The sequence below is a fragment of the Myodes glareolus genome, chromosome 2 (assembly GCF_982192425.1).
Source record: "Myodes glareolus chromosome 2, mMyoGla1.1, whole genome shotgun sequence".
Classification (NCBI taxonomy): domain Eukaryota; kingdom Metazoa; phylum Chordata; class Mammalia; order Rodentia; family Cricetidae; genus Myodes; species Myodes glareolus.
Genome location: NC_142027.1, coordinates 45,084,835 through 45,106,872, shown reverse-complemented (window position 1 = coordinate 45,106,872; position 22,038 = coordinate 45,084,835). Strand labels below are relative to the sequence as shown.

The window sequence follows — 22,038 nt, the reverse complement described above, 5'->3', positions numbered from 1 at the left end:
TCTCACAGTCCCCCTGACGTTATAAATAGTATTGCTTTAACTTCACTTTTCAATGCTCTGTAATTAGTCTATTGACACACAGGTAGGTTTTGTGCATGGTCTTACACTCTACAAACTTGTTAAACCTTTTTCCTGACCTTGTTGTTTTGTAATAGGTTGGATTTTTATTTTTTGACAGGTTGTGGTGGCGCACCCCTTTAATCCCAGCACTCTCGAGGCAGAGAGAGGCAGATCTTTGTGTGTAGGCCGGCCTGGTCTACAAGACCTAGTTTCAGGACAGCCAGGGCTGTTACACAGAAAAACCTTGTCTTGAAAAAAAAAAATACTTGATTCCTTTGGATTTGTTATGTAACGCATCAGCTCCCATCTCTGGGATCCTGCCCTGTTTGAGTTGTTGTCCTGACTTCCTTCAGTGATGACTAGCAATGCTAAGGTGTAAGCCAAATAAACCTTTTCCTCTCCAACTTGTTTTTTGGTCATGGTGTTTTGTTGTAACAATAGAAACCTTAACTAAGATAGAATCCATTCCTGAAACTGCCAATGAGGCCAAGAATCAATGGACAGTTAGGTCATGGGCACAAGAAGAAAACCAGCAACTATTATTCTTCTAGGTCAATATAACAATAAAATGACTCCTAATGACTTATTGCTATCCCCATAGGTCAATATATAACTCAGCCTTTGTCAGAGAAGCGTTTCCTGTAGATGGAAATTAATACAGAAATTCATAACTGGTCCTGGTCAACATACAGAGAGCAAGAGAGTGGAGAGTGCTCAGCCCTAGATGGGCCATCTACATCTCCCACTTTCCTCAAGGCTCAGGGATCTATGAAGAGGAGGGTTAGGAAGACTGTAAAAGCCAGAGGAAGTAGATGGCTTCCAGGGAACAGTGTTTCCCAGACATACAACAACAACAACACACACATACACAAGCACACAGACACACACATACACACACACATGCACGCACGAGTTCTCAGAACTGAAATGAAGTAGATCATCTGATTAATTTTTTTTTTTGAGACAGGGTTCTCTGTGCAGCCCCAGCTCTCCTGGAACTCACTCTGTAGAGCAGGCTGGCCTCAGACTCAGAGTGTGCCTGTCTTTGCCGCTCGAGTGCTGGGATTAAAGGCGTGTGCCGCCATGCCTGACTGGATCATCTGATTGCAATGATGCGCCTGTGAACAAATTTCATTGTTCAATAAAGCACCTTTGAAAATGGGTTATTCTATCTTTCCTTTCTTACCTCTCCACTGTATAATGGATTTTGGCTCATAGCAATTCTTATGATCTTTTGTCCTGGAACTCGCTCTGTAGACCAGGCTGGCCTCAAACTCACAGAGATCCACCTGCCTCTGCCTCTGCCTCCTGAGTGCTGGGATTAAAGGCAGGCGCCACCACTACCCGACACAGCTTTGAGTTTTGATTTATTTATTTTTATTGTGTTGTGTTTTCTATTTTATCGATTCCTACTGATCCTTATCATTTCCTTTCCACTATTTGTTTAGGCTCATTTGTTCTGTAGTCTTTTTTTTTAAGTGGATGAAGGTGAGATTAACGACTGGGACCTTTCTTCATGTGCCCAGAGTACTCTAAAGACAGCTAACCAACTTTGGGACATGTTTGTTTTCATTCAGTCCAAGGTATTTTCTATTTTACTTTTCCTTTTGATTCCTTCTTTGGTTTTATTAAAGTGTCCTAAGTAGATTCTGTATAGTTTAGGATTTTCTGAGTTCAATTTAATTCCAATGTAGTAATGAACATACTTTTTATGATTTGAATTTTGTTTATATTGTCTTTCTTCCTTTCCTTTCTTCTTCATTTGTTTCATTTTTCAGACATGGTCTAACCTTTCCAGACCTTACTATATGGCCCAGGCTAGCCTCACACTTGCTCTCCCCTTGCTCTGGCTCTGGTTCCTGAGTGCTGAGGTTGCAAGTATGAACTCCCATGCCACAGTTAAATGCAGTACAGCTTTGTCTAGGGCCTAGAATCTTTCCAGGTAAATCTGGCAAATGTTCTGTGTGTCCTTGTGAAGAATGTGAGCCTGATGCTGTTGGGAGGAGGGTCATACAAGTACCAGTTTGGTCAGGTTTCCTACACCTTTACTGATTTTCTGTTGTCGGCTATGTTAACTTTACTTTAAAATTAAAAAAAATGCAATGTCTACAACTAAACTTAATCATCATTATACTATTTTGTTTCAGTAATATACTTTTCTCCTTTGGCATTCATATGTAATCACACACACACAGAACGCATGCACAGGAGCGACAGAAGTCAGTCAGACCATCTGATTGTGATGTTGCTCATTTGAACAAATTTTATGTTCACTAAGGCACTCTTAAAAGTGAGTTTTTTCATCTTCCCTTTCAGATCTCTTAAGCTGCGTTGCCATGCACTGTAATTTGAACTATGGCGCTTCTTATGATCTCATTCTTTATGCCAAGTCATGCTCCCACTGCAAACAAGACAGGCAGAAAAATCTCTGGTGGAATGACAAAAATATAGATGTTTCCATCTCAGTGCTGCTCAGAGGTGTTTCTGGGTTTTGTTTTGTTCTTTTGAGACAGGTTTTCTCTGTGTAGTCCTGGCTGTCCTGGAACTCACTCTGTAGATCAGGCTGATCTTGAACTCAGAGACCCACCTGCCTCTGCCTCCCAAGCGCTGGGACTAAAAGCATGCGCCACCACACCCAGAAGGTGTTTCTGCTTTAGCAGTATGCATACATGTTTGATAAAGCTTTTAAACTTTAATTCTGCGTGGATGGGTGTTTTGCTTGCATGCATGTCTGTGCACCACATGTGTGCTTGGTACCTGCAGAGGCCAGAAGAGGCCTTAGGGTGCTCTGGAACTGGTGTTCCAGCAGGGTGAGAGCTGTCGTGTAGCTGGGAATCAAACCTGAGTCAAATGGAAGAGCAACTAGAACTCTGAACCTTTGAGCCATCTTTACCCCCATGTTTGCTAAATCCTGCCTTGTGAACAATTACATATAAAAATTATGAGTCTTGGTCAGAAGAAAAAGACTAGGTTGAACTTGAAAGCATACCACTCAAGCTACATTTAACTTTATAGCAGATCCTAACGAAATACTAATTCTCCCAGTTCAAACACTAATCCTCAGTAAATATCCATAATGCCGTGTACTCAGAATCACAGTTCACCTTTGCAGTCTTAAATCTCAAGAGGGAGGTTCGATGGCATTCATCCTCAAAGGACAACACTGCCACTGAAACTTAAAATGGACTCTAGGCCCAGTGCTTCAACAATTGAGGGGTTTTGCTTGTCTGTTCTTAACATGGGCGAATGCCTCCTCTGTGTCCTCTTCTACTCCTTCAGCTCCGTGTGTAGGGAAGACACAGCCCCTGAAGCCACTGAACTGGCCACTGTGTGTACTGTGGGAGCCCACAGCGCGGTATTCCCAGGTTAAGGCTTTCTTTCCTTTTTGGGAGTGTAAAGTTTAAATCTTATTCTATTTGTGTGTGTGTGTGTGTGTGTGTGTGTGTGTGTGTGTGTGTGTATGTGTGTAAAACTCGCAACAGCTAGTTTTCTCCCTCTACCATGTGGGGTCTCAGAGATCAAACTCAGGTCATCAAACTTGGCAGCAAGTTCCTTTACCCACTGAGCCAGCTCACTTGCTATATGAGCCTATCCCAAACTTGCTATAGCCAAGGATGACTGGCGCTTTGACTAGGAATAGACCTGTAGACTCATGTGTTTGCATGCTTGGCTTATAGGGAGTGACACTATTAGGAGGTGTGACCTTGTAGGAGTAGGTGCGGCCTTGTTGGAAGAAGTGTGTCACTGTTGGGGCAGGCTTGGAGGTTTACGTGCTCAAGCTACACCCAGGCTGGTATCCAGTCTCTTGCTGACTGTGGATCAGAACTCTTAGCTCTTTCTCTAGCGCATCCTCCTGCATGCTTCCATGGTACTCTTCATACAATAGACTAAACCTCTGAAACCATACGCCAACCCTGACGGAGCCTTTTTCTTTATAAGAGTTACCTAGAGTTGGTTTCTTTTCACAGCAATAAAACCCTAAAACAATGACCTTGAACTCCTAATCTTCCTGTCTCCCCTCCTGAGTTCTGGGATTACAGGCAGGTGTCACCACACCCAGTTGTATGTGACGCAGGAGACTGAACCCAGAACTTTGTAAATGCTAGGTAGGCACTCAACCAGCCAGGTTGCCTCTCCAGCCCCAAGTTTCTTTGTTTCAGCTGACAAAGCTTGCCCCGGAATGCTTTCAGCTACTGGTTCCCTGGGAACAAACCACACGGGAGACAATGCCATCCTTGTGTAATTTGCTGACTGGGCACCAGCTTACATGATAGAAATCTTGTAGTTCTCTAACCCCGAAACACGCGCTTTCCCCAGTCATTTTCTTGGCAGCATTCACGGCTTGGATTGGTCTCCCCTCCAAGACCACCAGACATATTTACTGAGCACTCATTATGTGTCAATCTGTTCTAAATGCTGGAGGCACCGTGGGGAGCATGGGGGACAAGACCCCTGTGCTCACAGGCTTCACAGGGGTGGATGCTGGCTAAGCTGCTGGTGGGGCCAAGATGATGTTAGCTCTCTGGGTTTCAGAATACTGGCTACAGGAGGTGAGAATGCAGGCAGGAAGTCACTTACCTGTTCTTCCTGCAGCGAATTGTAAAAGCAAGAAAGAAAAGCACCAGAAGTAATCCACAGCTGAGAAAAGTCCAAACAACCCCCAAGAGGGCGGGAGACAGCGGGGAGGCGTCTGCACTGCTGTGCTGTGAGTCAGTCTGGAGGTGCATTAAAAAAAAGAAGAAGAAGAAGCAGTTAAGAATGAAGGATGGGCCAGGCGGTGGTGGCGCACACTTGGGAGACAGAGGCAGGCGGATCTCTGTGAGTTCAAGGCTGGCCTGGTCTACCTAGCAAGTTCCAGGACAGCCAGGGCTACACAGAGAAACCTTGTCTCAAAATACAAAACAAAACAAGAATGAAGGCTCTAGAGGAAAAAAACCAAAGCTGGGCGAAGCGTGTCCTACAGGAGCCGTTCCTCTTCTACCATCCCCACCCCCACTCCCACCTCCACCCCGGTATGTATGAGTAGCACTGATGCCCCTGGCTGCTCACTTACAAGGGTGGTCTTGCAAAGATCATGGAGGGGTCTCCGATCCAGCTCCTGGTCAGGAAAACTGTCACAGAATTCAGAGCAGTTGATTTCCAGCTCCATGTCACCACATGCCCCCTCCACGGGCGCCTACTCAGTTGCGGCTACTCCCTGCCAAGGATGCAGAAACAACTGAAGTTTTTCCTTCAGAGGCCCCATCTCAGAGCTGCCGCCAGACTTCAGCTCCAGGGTCGAAGAGGGATTCCAGGAGAAGTGAGGGGCGTTTCAATTAGGTTCTTTCAGTAGTCATAGTTGAACACCAGACATTCTTCAGCTGGCCCCTTGCTGCCAGCGGCAACCACGTGATCGAGAGTGGGCATCTCAGGTCATACACGGTGTTGATTCCAGTTCACCACCAGAGGGCGGTCAGCGCTCCACGCGCTCCCACACTGGGCCCTGCAGGAAAGCAAGCAGACCAGCTGACAAACACACACACACAGGTTTAAAATATTTTTACTATTTTAATTATATGTCGTCACATTCTATTATGTGTAGTTCTATGCATATAATTATAAATATCACAACATTTTAAGATAGAAAATACTTATATTAATACTTACATATATTATATAATACTTACATAATAAATATATTAAGCTCATTGTAATGAGTACTTTAGAAACAGATTAAAGTATGTTTAATAATTTCTAGGTTAAAAAAAATCTTTTCACTCTTTAAAGCCTTGTGGCTAAGCTCTTTAAAAACTATACTTTTGGTTTATAAGTCACATCTTTCCCCTTCCTTTCCCTCCTCAAAATTTGTGTCCTAAGATCGTTGTTTTGGAGCCTGCCCTGGAACAAGCTCTTGTAGACCAGGTTGACCACGAACTCACAGAGATCCGCCTGCCTTTGCCTCCCAAGTGCTGGGACTAAAGGCCTGCGCCACCACCACCCAGCTAGCTCTTGGTTTAAGCTCTGCTTCTAGGTGATTCTGGGTTGAGTACCCCATGTTGCCTCTCTGCATTAATTATCTTGTAGCTATCTGCTCTTGTCTCTCAGTGTGTGGAGGAGCCTTCCATGTCCAGATAGCTGAGTTGCCCTGAGTTTGTCCTGTTTTTTAAATTGTCAGAAGGGCAATGGGCTTGTCATTCCTAGGGGAAGGAACTGAGAAGCGGGCTGAGGAAGGCGTCACCTCTCTCAGAAGATGTTTGTAATATGAATAGTATGATCTTCAGAGAAGTAAAGCCAGACATCTCAGGGCTTGGAATGCCGAGCTAGGTGAGCAGGAGCTGGAAGCCAGTCTGGCTAAAAAGATAGATGAGAAGGAGGGGTGGGGTGGGAGAGAGAGAGAGGAAGGGGTGGCATATGTGGTCTATGGGTTGCAGACTGGACATGCCTGAGTTCCATCCTTGCTTTTGAAAACCAATCCATCTTTTAGGACAGAGAACAAACCTGGGGACAATGGAGGGATCTTATGAGGATGCCATTTTCACTTTGTGATTTTGAAAGTACCCCACTAGTACAGGGTTCTCTGTGGAGGAGACTTGGGACAAATATTAATTGCTACTAATCGGTAGTCACGGAACACTAGACCCATGATTAAGGCAGAACAATGGTGACAGGTGCAGAGTGTCATCTTTGGAGTCTGTGTGCTTAGACACGGACAATACAGCGCCAGGTGTTGCCCGGTCACTGGTCTCCGCTATGTTTCTGAATTATTTACCAGCTTCATGACAGAGCAATCACGAGAAAACTGAAGTCCACTGTCTCCCATCAAGCATTTGAATTCTTGTGTGGTCTGAGCAGATGACTGGATATAAAATTAAGAAGCAAACAAGACATGGCTACTCATATTCTAATTTTCTTAGAATTACAACTAAAAAGACTTTTTTTTTTCAGATGTCCCCTGCTGAACGATGTCACAAATCACAGAGCAGGTTACACTGTGGCAGTCTGAAAGGAGACGTGTTTTCATATTGCCTTTCCCATCATACTGGGAAGCCAAAGACGTGTCTTCCTGACTTGACAATCCATTGTTGTCTGGGCCATTCTGTGACTATAGGAAGTTCCGTGGCATGCCTGGCTCTCTCTTCCCTCTGGACCACTCCATGACTATAGGATGTTCAGAGGCATGCCTGGCACTCTCCTCCCTTTGGACCATTCTGTGAGGTAGGATGTTCTGTGGCATGCCTGACACTCTCCTCCCTCTGGGCCATTCCGTGACTGCAGGGTGTTCCATGGCATGCCTGGCACTTTCCTCCCAACTCCAACAACCACACATCTTCAACAACAACAACCACAAGTGTCCAGTCACTGCCAGCTGTCCCCAGCATGTGTAAAACTGAGACTCCCTGGTAGAGACATATGATACATTACATACTCGAGAAAGCTTTTGGAGTTGAGTCTTGAGAAACCCTTCCTTTGACCCACGAATACCCAGTTCAGGAAACTTAGGTAGGACAAGATTAGATTGCCATAGGGGGCAGGTATGCAATCCCAAAGATGACACTTAGTTACAGAAATTCACAAAGGAGCCTATCGCAGGTAAATCTCTAGGGTTGACAAGCTCCTAGGTCTAAGTTCTGAAACATTGGAGGGCTCGACCACTGAAAAGGGAACAATTGAAAGGTTATAGTGTTGGCTGACTAGGGAGAAGCCTCAGACCATGAGAAGAGAGTCAGATCTCATGGTTCAAGGTGTAAAGTCTGCCACACCCTTCCTAAGGCAAACCCACCCCCACATCCCTATACATAATGTTCCCATGGGAAACTGTGTTCATTTTATGCATAGCAGCAGACCCAAGGCCTTTTAGCAGTCACTATAGAATTCTTTTCTAAAACTGTGTTTTATGGGGCTTTGAGTGGTCTTATATCCTATTTATTAACCTAGTTATTCAATTTTTATTATAAATAATCCTATTTATTTCTGGTCATTGAAAAGTTGGTCACATGACCACCATCTACTAACAAGTTCTTTTGCAATTCATAGAACTTCTGCTACTGCCCAGGAAGAATTAGCCGCTGTGAGAATTGCTGTTCTCCTAAAAACAACTTAGCAGCCAGACAAAACGTATGAAGCAATGCTTTTTTTTTTTCAGACATTAGGCAACAGATCATAGGACTTTGGTTCCTAAGAGACATTCTGCCTGCAGGCAAATTCTGAACTGGGGCACCAGGAGGGAAAACCAATCCAAACAGAAACTAGATGTTTTGCTAAGAGGAAGAAAAGAAAGAAAGAAAGAAAGAAAGAAAGAAAGAAAGAAAGAAAGAAAGAAAGAAAGAAAGAAAGGGAAGGAGGGAAGGAGGGAGGGAGGGAGAAAAAGAGAAAGTAAAAGCTGGAGTTTAGGGTTGTTGAGGTGGCTGGAATCTATAAAATACAGTATTGGAATAGGGAAAGTATAGAGAGGAGTAAAGAGAGAGAAGGTGCTTAGGGGATCCGCAGGGAGCCTGAGGCTTTCACAGTCTCTGCACAAGTGACAGCAGTGACTATTGTAGGCAGCAGCTGCACAGCCCCGAGAGCAGCCATCACTGTGTTCCCAGCAGCCGGAGAAGAGAGACTCACAATAGGCTGAACCCTGAAGAGAATCGTCAGGAAAATCACACCATAAGAGTTGAACTAAATTAACCCAAGTCCAAAGGATGCTGTGAGCCTGCCCTAACAGTGCTTCAAAACAAACAAGCAAACAAACGAAACAAATAACAAGCAAACAAAGAAGCCTACAAAGGACCAGAGCAATTCTCAGAGTATTCAGCCATCTCAAGAACACAACCCAGTTCTTTTTCAGCAACACAACAGGATCTAACAGTTAGCAACATAAATTAGAAATGTCTATCCTCCAGGAGCTGGAGACATGGCTCAGCTGTGAAATGCTTGCTGACAAGCATAAGGACATGGGTTCAATCCCCAGCATCCACGTTTTTTAAAAAGCCAAACAGGGCGATGTACATTTGCAATCCAGCACTGGGGAGGCAGAGACAGGAAGAGCCAGTGTAGCTGGATTAGAGAGAATAAAGTCAGGGAGAGATCCTGTCTCAAAAGGTAAAGAGGAGACAACTGGAGGAGATAAGTTACTCCAACCGCTGGCCTCTCCATGTGCATGCACACATATATCTAATACATGTGCACCCCACATGCACATGTAGATGATCATATAGATACATACACACACATGCAACATCCAATGAACATACCAGACATTTAAAGATTCAAAATAAATATGGCTCACAAATATAAAAGATTTAAAATATAGTTTGATGGAAACAGATAACAGAAAAGATGCAGCTAAGCACATACAGGCTTTAAAACAACTGGTCTACATCGCTACGAGAACTGAAAGCCAAACACGAGAAGGGCCAGGAAACAAAGATACGAAGAGCTGGACAGAACTCCCTCGGATAAAAATAGAACTCTGAAACAAAATACCCTAGATTAAATACTTTAGAGAGAAATACTGGTTACCTTCAAGACTTAGCAAGAGAGATTCTTGAAGATGAAGCGTAGGAGGAGAATGGTCAATAAAAATGAGCGTAGAGATGATTGGGAATGCTCCAATACACACGTAACAGGATTCTGAGTGGAGAGGAGAGAAAACAGTTTGAAAGAAGTAATAACCTTGTCTAAAAATTTCAGGCTGAGAAAATATGAGAGCTAGGTGCTCTAAGCAGTTGATGGCTTCTAGAGGGCAGAGAGTTGTTTTCTGTTTTCTTTTTAAGGTGTGGCCCTGGTAGATGGGCCTTGCTCCAATAGATTGCCCCATGCCTATGTATGGCAGCACAAACTGAATTCAATGGGATATATCTGTATCTCTATCCATCCGTCTGTCTATATGTCTGTCTATCTGCACATGTGTGTACATAAAGTGTCCAGTGAAGTTGGGAGTTGGGTGGATCTGGTAGGAACTGGAGGAAGGAATGAAGGTGAATGTTGTCAACATACTTTGTATGCATATATGAAACTCTAAGAATTTTATAAAATATATTTTAAAAAGAGAAATGACCGAAGAAGGTCTTTTTTGCCAAACAATGATTCCAGATGTAAATGTGGACCTAAGCCAAAGAATCTAGAGAGGGAACAAGGTAAATTTAATTGTGTGGCCATTTCCTCCAGATTAAAACACAGAAGGAGAGGGAGACTCACCAGCTTGTGAAACTCACAAGAAACTTAAAAGACTACAGAGGCTCAAGAAACTTAAAGACTCACTGGAGGGAAACCGACACAGAAGGCCTGTCCCGCAGGTTGTGTAAGCAGCAAACATGTGAGTTGGGTAGGGAACTCCAGGATATGGGTTTCACGATTTGCCACCCATGCTGGGTTGTGTGGGACAATGGTCTGTATTCTGTCAATTAAATTTTAAATAAACACGGATTGGCCAGTAGCCAGGCAGGAAGTATAGGCAGGACAAGACAGGAAGTAGAGGTGGGTCAATGAGAATAGGAGAATTCTGGGAAGAAGGAAATCCTAGTCTGCAGTCATGACCCAGCCACAGAAGAAGTAAGATGTGACTGCCTTGCCGAATAAGGTACCAAACCACATGGCTAACATAGACAAGAATAATAGGCTAATATGAGTTATAAGAATTAATAAGAAGCCTAAACTAATGGGCCAATCAGTTTATAACTAATGTAGACCTCTGTGTGATTTCTTTGGAACTTAATGATTGTGAGAACTGGGCAGGACAGAAACCTTGACAACAGGGTTGGGCTTTGCTTCAGCTGCCCAAGTGTTACCATGCTCAAGGTAACCCCTCCCTCGTGTTCTGTAAGTAACCTGAAAGTTCTTTTGTTCTCCACAGTGGACTTAGACAGAAGTATTAACTTGATCAGTCATTGCCTTCCCTTTCTGGGTTGAACAGAAATAGTCTCCCCAGGAAAAATGTCAGAACAATGGGGGGAAGGTTTTATTATTTTTAAAGTTACATCTATAAGCCTGTGTGTGTTGGAAAATATGCAAGTGTTGACTCGTCCTTTACACTCGAACCATATGTTTTTATGTCTCAAACACAAGCATCTTGGATCATATTCTCACTTCCAATTGAGTAGGACCCCGCCTAACTAACAGTAAAATGGAATCGTGACAGGCCTGGGAACTCAGTTCAGGTAAAGGACTCGCCTAGTATGCTCTGGGCTCTGGCTTTGATTGCCAGCACCATACAATAAAGCACAACAGAGCAACTTGAATCATGACGGAGCTCCAGAGCTAGGAAAAAAGGGTGTGGATGTTCATAGATCCCCGTGATGGTACATTTTGTTTCTCTAGGATGCTGTTGCTGCCAGTATGCAGACGGGATGCTGGCCTGGATTCCCACAGGTTCCAGTCAAAGTACCCACAGAGGCCAGAAGAGAACATCAGATGCCCATGTTCTGGAGTTACGGAGCACTGTGAGCTGATGCGAGAGCTCTAGGAACTGAACCCTGGTCCTCTGCAAGAGCATTAAGTGTTTGTACCTTCCTATAAGCAGTGAGATTTTTATAAACAGCGAGTCATCTAAACAAAGAGAATACTGTAATGTCTGTCCCTGGGCCAACTTACCCCTCCATCCAGTATGTGGAGTCTGACTTCCCTCCTATGCTGAGATTAATTGATCAATTAATTAATCCATTAATGGCACTGTGATAAACATAGCTTGGTCTCAATTTAAGCTCCAGCTTCATAATACTCTAATAGTGTCTGGGGACAGGATTTCTCCAGTTCTTAGCTGCCTGCTCAATGAAACAGGGATATATGCTTCACGGGACTGCTGATGATTAAATCATGTCACATGTGGTACATATGCAAAGGCAACTGATACCTACTGAATCTTCAATGAATGCCAACTTCTTTCTTTTCCACTATCTAGAAGGGTCATCTACACAGAACATGAGGGTACACATAACCAACGTTATCCACCCATCCATATTGTTTCCCTGAATATCTGTAGCTACAATTTGTGGGGCTGGAGAGATGGCTCAGCAGTTAAGGGCACTGGCTGCTCTTCCAGAGGACCTGGGTTCAAGTCCCACCATCTGCATGGCCACTTACAACTGTTTGTAACTCCAACAGGGGATCCAACACCCGCATACCAATGCACAGAAAATAAAATAAAATTTTAAAAATCAGCTTTTGTAAGAATAATGAATTACAGACCTCGAGAGCAGAGATCATATCATTTAATTCAATGAACAATGATTAACGTTACCTGCTAGCCACTGTGCTAAGAGGTAGGGATGTCCCTTGGAACAAGCCAACCCAGTACTACTCAAGCATTTAGCACAGTGCCTGTTACACACAGTAGGCAAGCAATACCTATTTGCTGACATGACCCAGAGGTTCACTGGAGCAGGCTTTCTTTTGGGTCACCAACCAGCCCCCAAATCACGACACGGAGACTTATTGTTAGTCAAATGCTCGGTCGTAGCTTAGGCTCACTTCTTGCTGGCTCTTAGAACCTAATTTAACCTGTTTCTCTTCATCTACATTTTGCGTTGGAACTTTTTACCTTTCTTTCAATCTTTTTTTTAATTGATTTTATTGAGCTATACATTTTTCTCTGCTCCCCTCCGTTTCTCTTCTTTCTTTCATTCTGTATGTCCTACTTTTCCTGTTTTTTCTATGTCTGGCTGGTGGGCAGCTCCCTGGATGGCTGGTCCCAGGCACTTCCTTCTCTTTCTCCCTCATTCTCTTCTCTTGTTTCCTCTTCCCTTTCTACTCTCTCTGCCCCACTTATCCCTCTACATCCTAGATATTGGCTGTTCAGCTCTTTATTAGACCAATCAGGGACCTCAGGCAGGCAAGGCAAAACAGCAACACACTTTACATAATTAAACAAATGCAGCAGAAACAACCGTAACACACCTTTGCCCAGTTAAAGTAATAATCTGCAACAATTCACTAGCTGGGATACTGCTGCATTTCTCAGGCATATCTCCTGACTTCAGAGACCTGCCCTGAAATGTGTGGCTGACTCTCAGGTACATGCTAGCACAACCACAAAACCAGCTTGTGAATGTCTGCTGCCTCATACTTGGATTCTTGAGACCCCTTAATATTCCACAGACCAGAATTTGATAATTGAAAAAAAACAAAGCATCATACGAAACTGTCACTAACTTTCAGAGTTCCACTGTTACCTAGTGACGCTTAGCTACTATTAGGTAAATTATATTGGTATGAGTTCCATAAAAATGAGTCCACAAATATAAATTAGTGCTCATTAATATGCAATAAAGTTCCCATTTGAAAACTATTAAGGGCCAAGGATGAATGACACTTGGCTGCTCTCTTTCAATGAAAATTGCTGTGAAGTCCCTGCTGTCATTTCTCGCCAGCCAAACAGTCGGGTGTCCTACCAAATCAAGCTTCTAGCCACAGGAAAACCAGACAGAACAGTAAGGTGAAGGCTTCAGATTTGGGTTTTGGACAGCTCAGGTTTTACCTCCTGCAGCAGAGAACCTTGTCCCTCTCAGATCGCAGGCTGAGCGGCTCATTAAGTTCCTGGGCACAGTGACCCTGAGCCCCAGGCTAAAGGACATTCGTGAGGACGCCACACAGCCTGTGAAGATCACTCTGTTCAAGGGACTGGGTGTTCTACTCCACAAACAGATGTGAGGGCCAAAGCCTCTGGGACCCCGGGGCTCATCCTGAAAGCCTTTGGGCAGGGATAAGAGAGCTCTCACACTGTCTGTGACTTCCCGTCTGAACTGGATATAGATTTCCCTAAACTGTAGTTCAACATTGCTGTGCAATCCACATCATCACTTGAGTGGGGGCAGTTTGGGCTCTTTTAGGAGAAAGCTGGAAAATACAGACTATCAATACCCCAGTCACTCTGCAGCCACTTGCTTAACAAGCTATCCTTAACGTAGCTAAAACTCAGGAATTTCTTCTCCTCCCTCTGCCCCTTTTTGCTCTCCCTGCTCTACTTCTTCTCCCCACAGCCTTTACTTCTTGCTATGTTGCCCTGCCTGGCCTTGCCTTCTCACAAGTTTTAGGTGATGATGGCTGCTATTACCTGGGAAGTCATCCAACGAGAACCCTAGCTCAGCCAAGGAATACGGGACTCCATCAGAGTACAAATTGCACAAACCATTGATATAACACCCTGCAGGCTACTCTGATAAAGACCATGTGCACACACGTGTCAAGCCACTGGAGTTATTCTTCAGAATCAACTTCAAAGATGTATGATTAGGAAATTAGACAACTAGAAGGTTGTAAGAGCCAGAGGGGTGGAGGTCACCAAGGAAACCGGGCAGACAGCACAACCGACGCACATATGAACTCACAGAGACTATGACAGTGTGCACAGGGCTCGCACAGGTCTGCATCTGATGGGGTCCTAGTGCTGAGGGAAGCAGGAATACCCTCACCTCCAACCCAGAAGCTTTCTCTGCCTGATAACTTTCACAAAGAAAAATTGGTTTCCTCCTGGTTGTTCTTAACGGCATGCCCTGTATCCAGTAGTGCCAACACAAAATGAATTGAATGACATATTTGATTCTTTGTCCCATAGTATTGTGTCAGGGCTTGTTTGTTTGTTTGTTTGTTTGTTTACCTTACCAGTCTTTTGAGTATATATTATAGCTTCTGATTTTGTACTTTAACAGGATTCCTGTGTGTGCAAGCATATGTGTCTCTACATCTGTATGTGTTTCTCATGTGCATTTTTTTGGCTTTTTCTTCTGTTCTATCCTATTCTGACTTGTTTTTCTTTTCTTATTCTTCTTTAGATGCCTGTTTATTTTCTAACAATAGAAACGATGTAGATCTGGGTAGAAGAGAAGGAAGGGAAGAATCGGGAAGAGTTTAGGAAAGGGAAACTGTGATCAGAATGATTACAGTATGAAAAAAAGTATAAAATTGTATGAAAAATGTATGAAAATTATATGAAAAAACATATTTTCAATAAAAGAGAAAAACCCACCCAATCCTTTCATCATTCAAGTCATGATTCTTAAATGCTCTCAGTCATACATAAGAAGGCTATGAACACTTTCCTGGAGAAAGTAGACTCTGTAGTGATGCCCCCCATCCATGTTAGATTTTCAATACGGTCTCTCTGTGTAACAGCCCTAGCTGTCTAGAACTCACTCTGTAGATCAGGCTGGCCCTGAACTCACAGAGATCCGCCTGTCTCTGCCGACCAAGTGCTGGGATTAAAGGCATGCGTCACCACCGCCCAACTTACCTTTTTTTCTTTTCTTTTTTTTTTTGTTTTTTTTTTTTTTTGAGACAGGGTCTCACTGTGTAGACCTGGCTGTCCTAGAACGCGTTATGTAGACTAGGCTATCCTTGCCCTCACAAACACTCTCCTACTTCTGCCTCCCAAGTGCTGGGATTAAAGGTGTGTGCCATCATACCCAGCTAGTTTGTGTTCATGAAATTTTTGTGTGTATGTAGGCTTGTGTACATGCCTGTACATGTGTGTTTGAGTGCATGTAGAGGGTGAAAGTCAGATTTAACATCTTCCTCTACTAGACCTCACCTTTTTTTTTTAAAAAACATGATAAACCCAGAACTTAGTGGCTGACTAGCCGTCTTGGCTAGCAAGCTCTAGAGCTCTTCCCGCACTCTACCGCAGCCAAGGGTTAGGGATGCATGCCATCATTCTTGATTTTCCTGTGGGTCTGAAGCTGGGTCCTCGTGCTTGTGTGCTAGATACTGTATCCACCAAGCAATCTCTCCAGCCCTTGATTAATTCTTTGATTCATAAGTTATTTGGGAAGCATGTTATTTTATTATCAAATGTTTATAGATTTCTTATTGATTTCTCAGTTCTACCATGTTCAAAAACATGTTCTGAATAACTTCAATCTCCTTAATCTTATCGAATTTTTATGGTATGATAGAATGCAACATATGGTCTGTCTTGACCATATGTTCCATTTATACTCAAACATATGTTCCATTTATACTTAAAAAGTGAGGTGGCTTAACTGAGAACCACCCCTATAGGCTCATATAATTGAATACTTGATTCAGTATGGAACTTCATGTATGGATCATGAGGTGTGGCCTTGTAGGAGGAGATGTGTTACTGGGGGTGAGTTTTGAGATTTCAAACGCCCACCCTAGTCCCTGTGAGCTCTCTCTCTGCCTCCTGCCTATGTGTCAGAAGTGAGCTCTCAGCCACTGTTCTAGCACCATGTCCGGCTGCCTGCTGCCGTAAAGGTCACAGACTCTAACCTTCTGAAGCAGTGAGCCCAAATTAAATACTGTTTTTTATAAGCAGTTTTGTCATGTGTAGACAGACGCTGCTCATTCGTTTCTCAGACGCTCAGACCCAAATAATCACACAGAAACTATATTAATTACAACACTCTTTGGCCAATGACTCAGGCATATTTCTAGCTAGCTCTTACATCATGAATTAACCCATTTCTAGTAATCTGTGTATCTCCACGAGGCTGTGGCTTACTGGGTAAGGTTCTCACTGGCGTCTTTTTCCTTCAGCAGCTACATGGCTTCTCTCTGACTCCATCTACTCTCTCTCTCTCTTTCTCTTCCAACCTGGCTATATTGCCCTGCTATAGGCTGGAGCAGCTTCTTTATTAACCAATGGTAGCATAGAGAGGGGAATCCCACATCAGTCATGGTGCTTTGTCAGACAACACCAAAGTAACTAAGCCAAAAAGAAGGTCTACTTTCCTATTGTTGAGTAGTAGGTCACATAAAGACCAACAGGGTGAAGTAGGTTTATTATGTTGCTATCCTTGATAGTCTTAATTATTTTTGTTGTCTTGTTTATCACACAGTTAGGCCTAAGGTGTCCTGAGAAACTCTCTGACGTCTTCTCCACGGTTCTCTTCTCCAGTATTCCTTCCTGGGAACTATAGCTGCCTGTCTCCCCAGACTCTGAAAGCGGGGACTTCGAGCTATCCTTTTCATACTGCGTTCTGGAAGCTGCATTTTTGTGTGCCTGTTGTTTTATTTTGCCGAATCTCATAAATTATTTTTAAGCACACGAATGCCCTAGATAGTTTTCTTTCCTCAAAAGAAAATGGAAATGGCTTCTGTGGGGGCCGAAATAAGAACAGTTTCTTCTGATCTAGTCAGTGACTGGCTGATCGTTCATACTGTACAAGACTTCTGTCTCCCCAACTGTGCAGCCACAGACCTTCAGGAACCCCAGAAAATAGTTAGGCTGCTTTTCAGGCTTTTCCACTTAGGTAGGACCTGAACCTCATTTTTATCTTCAAGTAGGAGGGCTGGAGAGATGGCTCAGCAATTAAGAGTACTGGCTGCTCTTCCAGAAGAACCTGGGTTCAATTCCCAGCACCCACATGCTGACTAACAAACATCTATAATTTCAGTTCCAAGGACTCTGATGCCCTCCTCTGGCTTCAGTGGGTACTACATCAATGTGCTGCATAGACACATATGCAGGCAAAACACCCATGCACTTAAAACTTTTTAAAAAACATTTAAAAAAAAACAATACAAGTAGTTCCGGTTAGCCTTCCAGCTTTTAAATTTTTTAATATTTATTTTTGTTATGTGTATGTCTGTGTGTGGGTATGTGCGCATGAGTGCATCTGATCCCTCTGGAGATGCAGTTACAGGTGCCTGTGAGCTTCCTGACACATGTGCTGGGAACTGAATTCTCATCCTTGGGAAGAGCGATACTCTTGGCCTCTGAACAATTGCTCCAATCCCCTCAGCCACTGCGTGATTTTCTAAATACTTCTTTTGTCTGTGCTGCTTCCAAGGCAGTCCATCCACCACTAGGCTGATGTCACTGGGCCCCTTCCCTTTTGTGACTGTGGTCCCCCGTGCTCCTGTGCCCTTCTCAGTCCTATCAGATCGCACAAGATTCTTCTGAGACTCCTAGCAGCTACTTCATTGTTTATTATTGAGCAAGTGGCTCCAGCAAAGAGTCAGTTTGGAATGCAAGGTATTTAATGAGTTTCTTTCCTCTGGGGGGCAGGGTCTTAGCTCTTAAGTTCTTCGCTGCCTTAGTATGTCTTCTATGGCTTTGAGTAGTTTTTTAAATATGGCTTTTCTAGATTTTTCTCTATGGGAGCAACAGTCCACTGCCAGTTAGCCTGTGATGCCGGAAGCAGATACTGCGTGCTGGAAATATCTTTAACCTTACTTGTTGTTGTTGTTGTTGTTATTGTTGTTCACAAGACAAAACAGTTTAAAGAACATTTACAGGCTGGTGAGATGGCTCAGTGGGTAAGGGCACCTGTTGCTAAGTCTAAAGCCCTGAGTTCAATCCCTGGGCCCTACATGGTAGAAAGAGACAACCAAGTCCCTCAACTCGATCCCTGATCTTGACATGCACTCTGTGGCTGCAGGTGAGCACACACAAAGAAATGTAATTTAAAAATAAAGGCAATTTTTACCCTATGGGTACAAATACTATACAGCATGACCATCCTTACTATTAACTACAGCACTAATTAAGATACTTAATAGAACTGAACTAGTTACCTAGGTCAGAGCAGGTCTGAGTCAGTGAGCTGGACTAAGGTAGCCTGAGGTAACAAATCCACAGGAGTAGGACTGAGCCAGCGACCTAGGCCAGAGCAGGCCTGAGGCAGTAAACTCCATAGGAACAGAATTGAGTCAGTGTTCTGTGCCGGAGTGACCCTGGCCTAGGTCTGGGACAGTGAATGAGGGAACAGATCCAGATGAGGGACTTTTGCAGAAGTAGGACTGAGCCAGCAACCTGGGCTGGAGCAGACCCGATACAGCAAACTCCACAAGAGCAGACACAAGTCCTGAGCAAGTGGGCCAGAGCCAGAGAACTCTGCAGTTCTGGGCCGGAATCTGGGACCTTTGAGACAGTAGACCTGAGGCAGGACCCCTGTGGGTCTGGGCGCAAGTCTGGGACTTCTGAGGGTATGTGGTGCAGGAGAATTGTCTGTATTCTGCCAATCTGTTTATTTTGAATAAACACTGATTGGTCAGGCAGGAAGTATAGGTGGGTCAACCAGACAGGAAGTAGAGGCAGGGCGATGAGAACAGGAGTATTCTGGGAAGCAGGAAGCTCCCTCCGCAGTTCTGCCCAGGCCACCAAAGGAGCAACATGTGATCTGCCATGCTGTGAAAGGTACCTAGCCATGTGGCTAATGTAGATAAGAATAATGGGTTAATATAAGTTACAAGAGCTAATAAGTAGCCTGAGCTAATAGGCTAATAAGTTTATAATTAATGCAGACTCTCTGTGTGATTTTCTTTGGGGCTTGCTGGCTGTGGGGTACCGGGCAGGACAGATACCCCAACAAGCAGGCCCCCATCATGCTACAGGAATAGGCCTGAGCCAGAACCTCTGCAGGTCCAGGCCTTGGTCTGGTACCTCCAAGGGAGTAGGCAGGAACCAGAAACCTCTGCGGGTCTGGGTGTGAGTCTGGGACCTCTGAGGGAGTAGACCTGAGCTAGGTCCTCTGTGAGTCCAGGCACACCTAAGTCTAGGACCTCTGAGGGAGAAGTTCAGAGCAGGAGACCTTTGTAGAACCAACCCCAAGCCAGGGACTCCATAGGAGCAGATCCAGATCAGGGACATTTACAGAAACAGGTCTGAGCCAGCAATCTAGTCCAGTGCAGGTCTGAGACAGCCAAAGCCATGGGAGCTGAGCAAACCCCAGGAGCACAGAGTGACTTCCAGGAACACGGAGTGACCAATGGGGTAACTAGAACCGTGGCACTGACTGTACCATGAGGAACAACCATCTGAGCATTGGATCCACTGGCACCTAGAAGATTAATCACCAGAGTTAAAGACAGTCCCAACCACACCATTTTGAGGAAAAGATGAGTAGACAAGGTAAGAATACACACAACACCACAAAGAACAACATGACACCAGTAAAATCTACAACAGCAAGTCTTGAACAACCAAATATAGATGAAAGAGAAGAAAATTACCTAAAAAATAACTTCAGGAGAATGTTAGAGGCCCTTAAAAAGGAAATGACAAATTCCCTCAAAGAAATGGAGGAAAAGACCAACAAAAAATGGAAGACATCAGTAAATTCGTAAAGAAATTTTTAAAAAAGCAATCAAACATATGAAAGAAACTATTCAAGACTTGAAAACTTAATTAGAGACAATAAAGAAAATACAACCCAAAGGAATTATAAAAACAGAAATCATGAGAAAATGATCAGGAACCATAAATGTGAACATAAAAAGTAAAATACAAGAGATGGAAGAGAGAATCTCAAGAGCTGAAGATACAATAGAGGAAATACACTCATCAGTCAAAGAAAACATTAAATCTAACAAAAGCTTAACACAAAATATCCAGGAAATATGAGACACTGTGAAAAGACCAAACCTAAGAATAATAGATATAGAGGAAGGAGAAGTTCAACTCAAAAGCACAGAAATTATATTTAACAAAATCATAGAAGAAAACTTTTCCAACCTAAAGAAAGATATGCCTATGAAGATACAAGAAGCTTACAGAACACCAAATAGACTGGATCATAAAAAAGTCCCCTCACCACATAATAATCAAAACACTAAACATAAGGAATAAAGAAAGAATATTAATAGCTGCAAAGAAAAAAGGCCAAGTAACATATAAAGGCAGACCTATCAGAATTATACTTGACTTCTCATTGGAGAAAATAAAAGCCAGAAGATCAAGTGTTATGCAGACATTAAGAGACCACGGAAGTAAGTCCAGACTACTAGACCCAGCAAAACTTTCAATCACCATAGAAGGACAAAACAAGATATTCCATGGCAGAACCAGATTTAACCAATATCTAGCCACAAACCCAACCCTGCACAAAGTACTAGAAGGAAAACTCCAACCCAAAGAAGTTGGCTACATCAACAAAAATACAGATAATTGATTGTCTCACAACAGCAAATCCCAAAGATGGGGAAAACATGCAAAATAGCATCATCAACAATAAAAACTAAATTAACAAGAGATAGCAATCACTGATCACGAATATCCCTTAATATAAATGGACTCAACTCACCTATAAAGAGACACAGGCTAACAGATTGGATACAAAAATAGAATCCATCCTTCTGCTGCATACATACAAGAAACACACCTCAACCTCAAAGACAGACGTTGCATCAGAGTAAAGGGTTGGGAAAAAATTTTCCAATCAAATAGACCTAAGAAACAAGCTGGTGTAACTATCCTAATATCTAACAAAATAGACTTCAAACTAAAATCAATCAAAAGAAACAAAGAAGGACGTTTCATATTAGTCACAGGAAAAATCCAACAAGAAGAAATCTTAATACTGAACACCTATGCCCCGAAAACAAGGACACCCTCATATGTAAAAGAAACTTCTAATGCTTAAATTACACATTAAACCCCACACACTAATAGGGGGAGACATCAACACTCCATTCTCACCACTGGACAGGTCAGTCAGGTAGAAGATTAACAGAGAAATAAGGAAACTACCAAATGTTATGACTCAAATGGAATTAACAGACATATATAGAACATTCCATCCAAACATAAAAGAATATACCTTCTTCTCAACAACTCATGGAACCTTGTCAAAAATTGACCATATACTAGGTAACAAAACAAGCCTCAGTAGATACAAAAACAACTGGAACAACCCCATATATCTTAATGGATCACCATGGCCTAAAATTAGAATTCAACAGGAATACTAATTTCAGAAAGCCCACAAACACATAAAAATTAAACAATGCTCACCTGAATCATCAGTGGGTCAAGGAAAAAATAAAGGAAGAAACTAAAGAATTACTAAAATTCAATGAAAATGACCACACAACATACCCAAATTTATGGAACACAATGAAAGCAGTGTTAAAACGAAAGTTCATAGCACTAAATGCCTACATAAAGAAGCTGGAAAAATCCTACACTAGTGAATTAACAGAACATTTGAGAACTTTAGAACAAAAAGAAGCAAACTCACCCAAGAGAACTAGATGGCAGGAAATAATCAAAATAAGAGCTGAAATCAACAAAATTAAAAAAAAAGAAAGCAACACAAAGAATCAATGAGACAAAGAGTT

General features: G+C 43.1%; 1 protein-coding gene across 1 annotated transcript in view; it reads right to left on the bottom strand.

The window, feature by feature from the left end:
- Positions 1 to 22,038, bottom strand: part of Gpr156 (G protein-coupled receptor 156) — a 100,330-nt gene that overhangs the window by 62,089 nt on the left and 16,203 nt on the right. The window contains exons 2-3 of the mRNA XM_048422842.3: positions 5,114 to 5,542; positions 4,639 to 4,775 (exon numbers count right to left, since the gene is read on the bottom strand). Coding sequence (XP_048278799.3) covers positions 4,639 to 4,775; positions 5,114 to 5,209 — 233 coding nt within the window. The 5' untranslated portion in view covers positions 5,210 to 5,542. The remainder of the gene's footprint in view (positions 1 to 4,638; positions 4,776 to 5,113; positions 5,543 to 22,038) is intronic.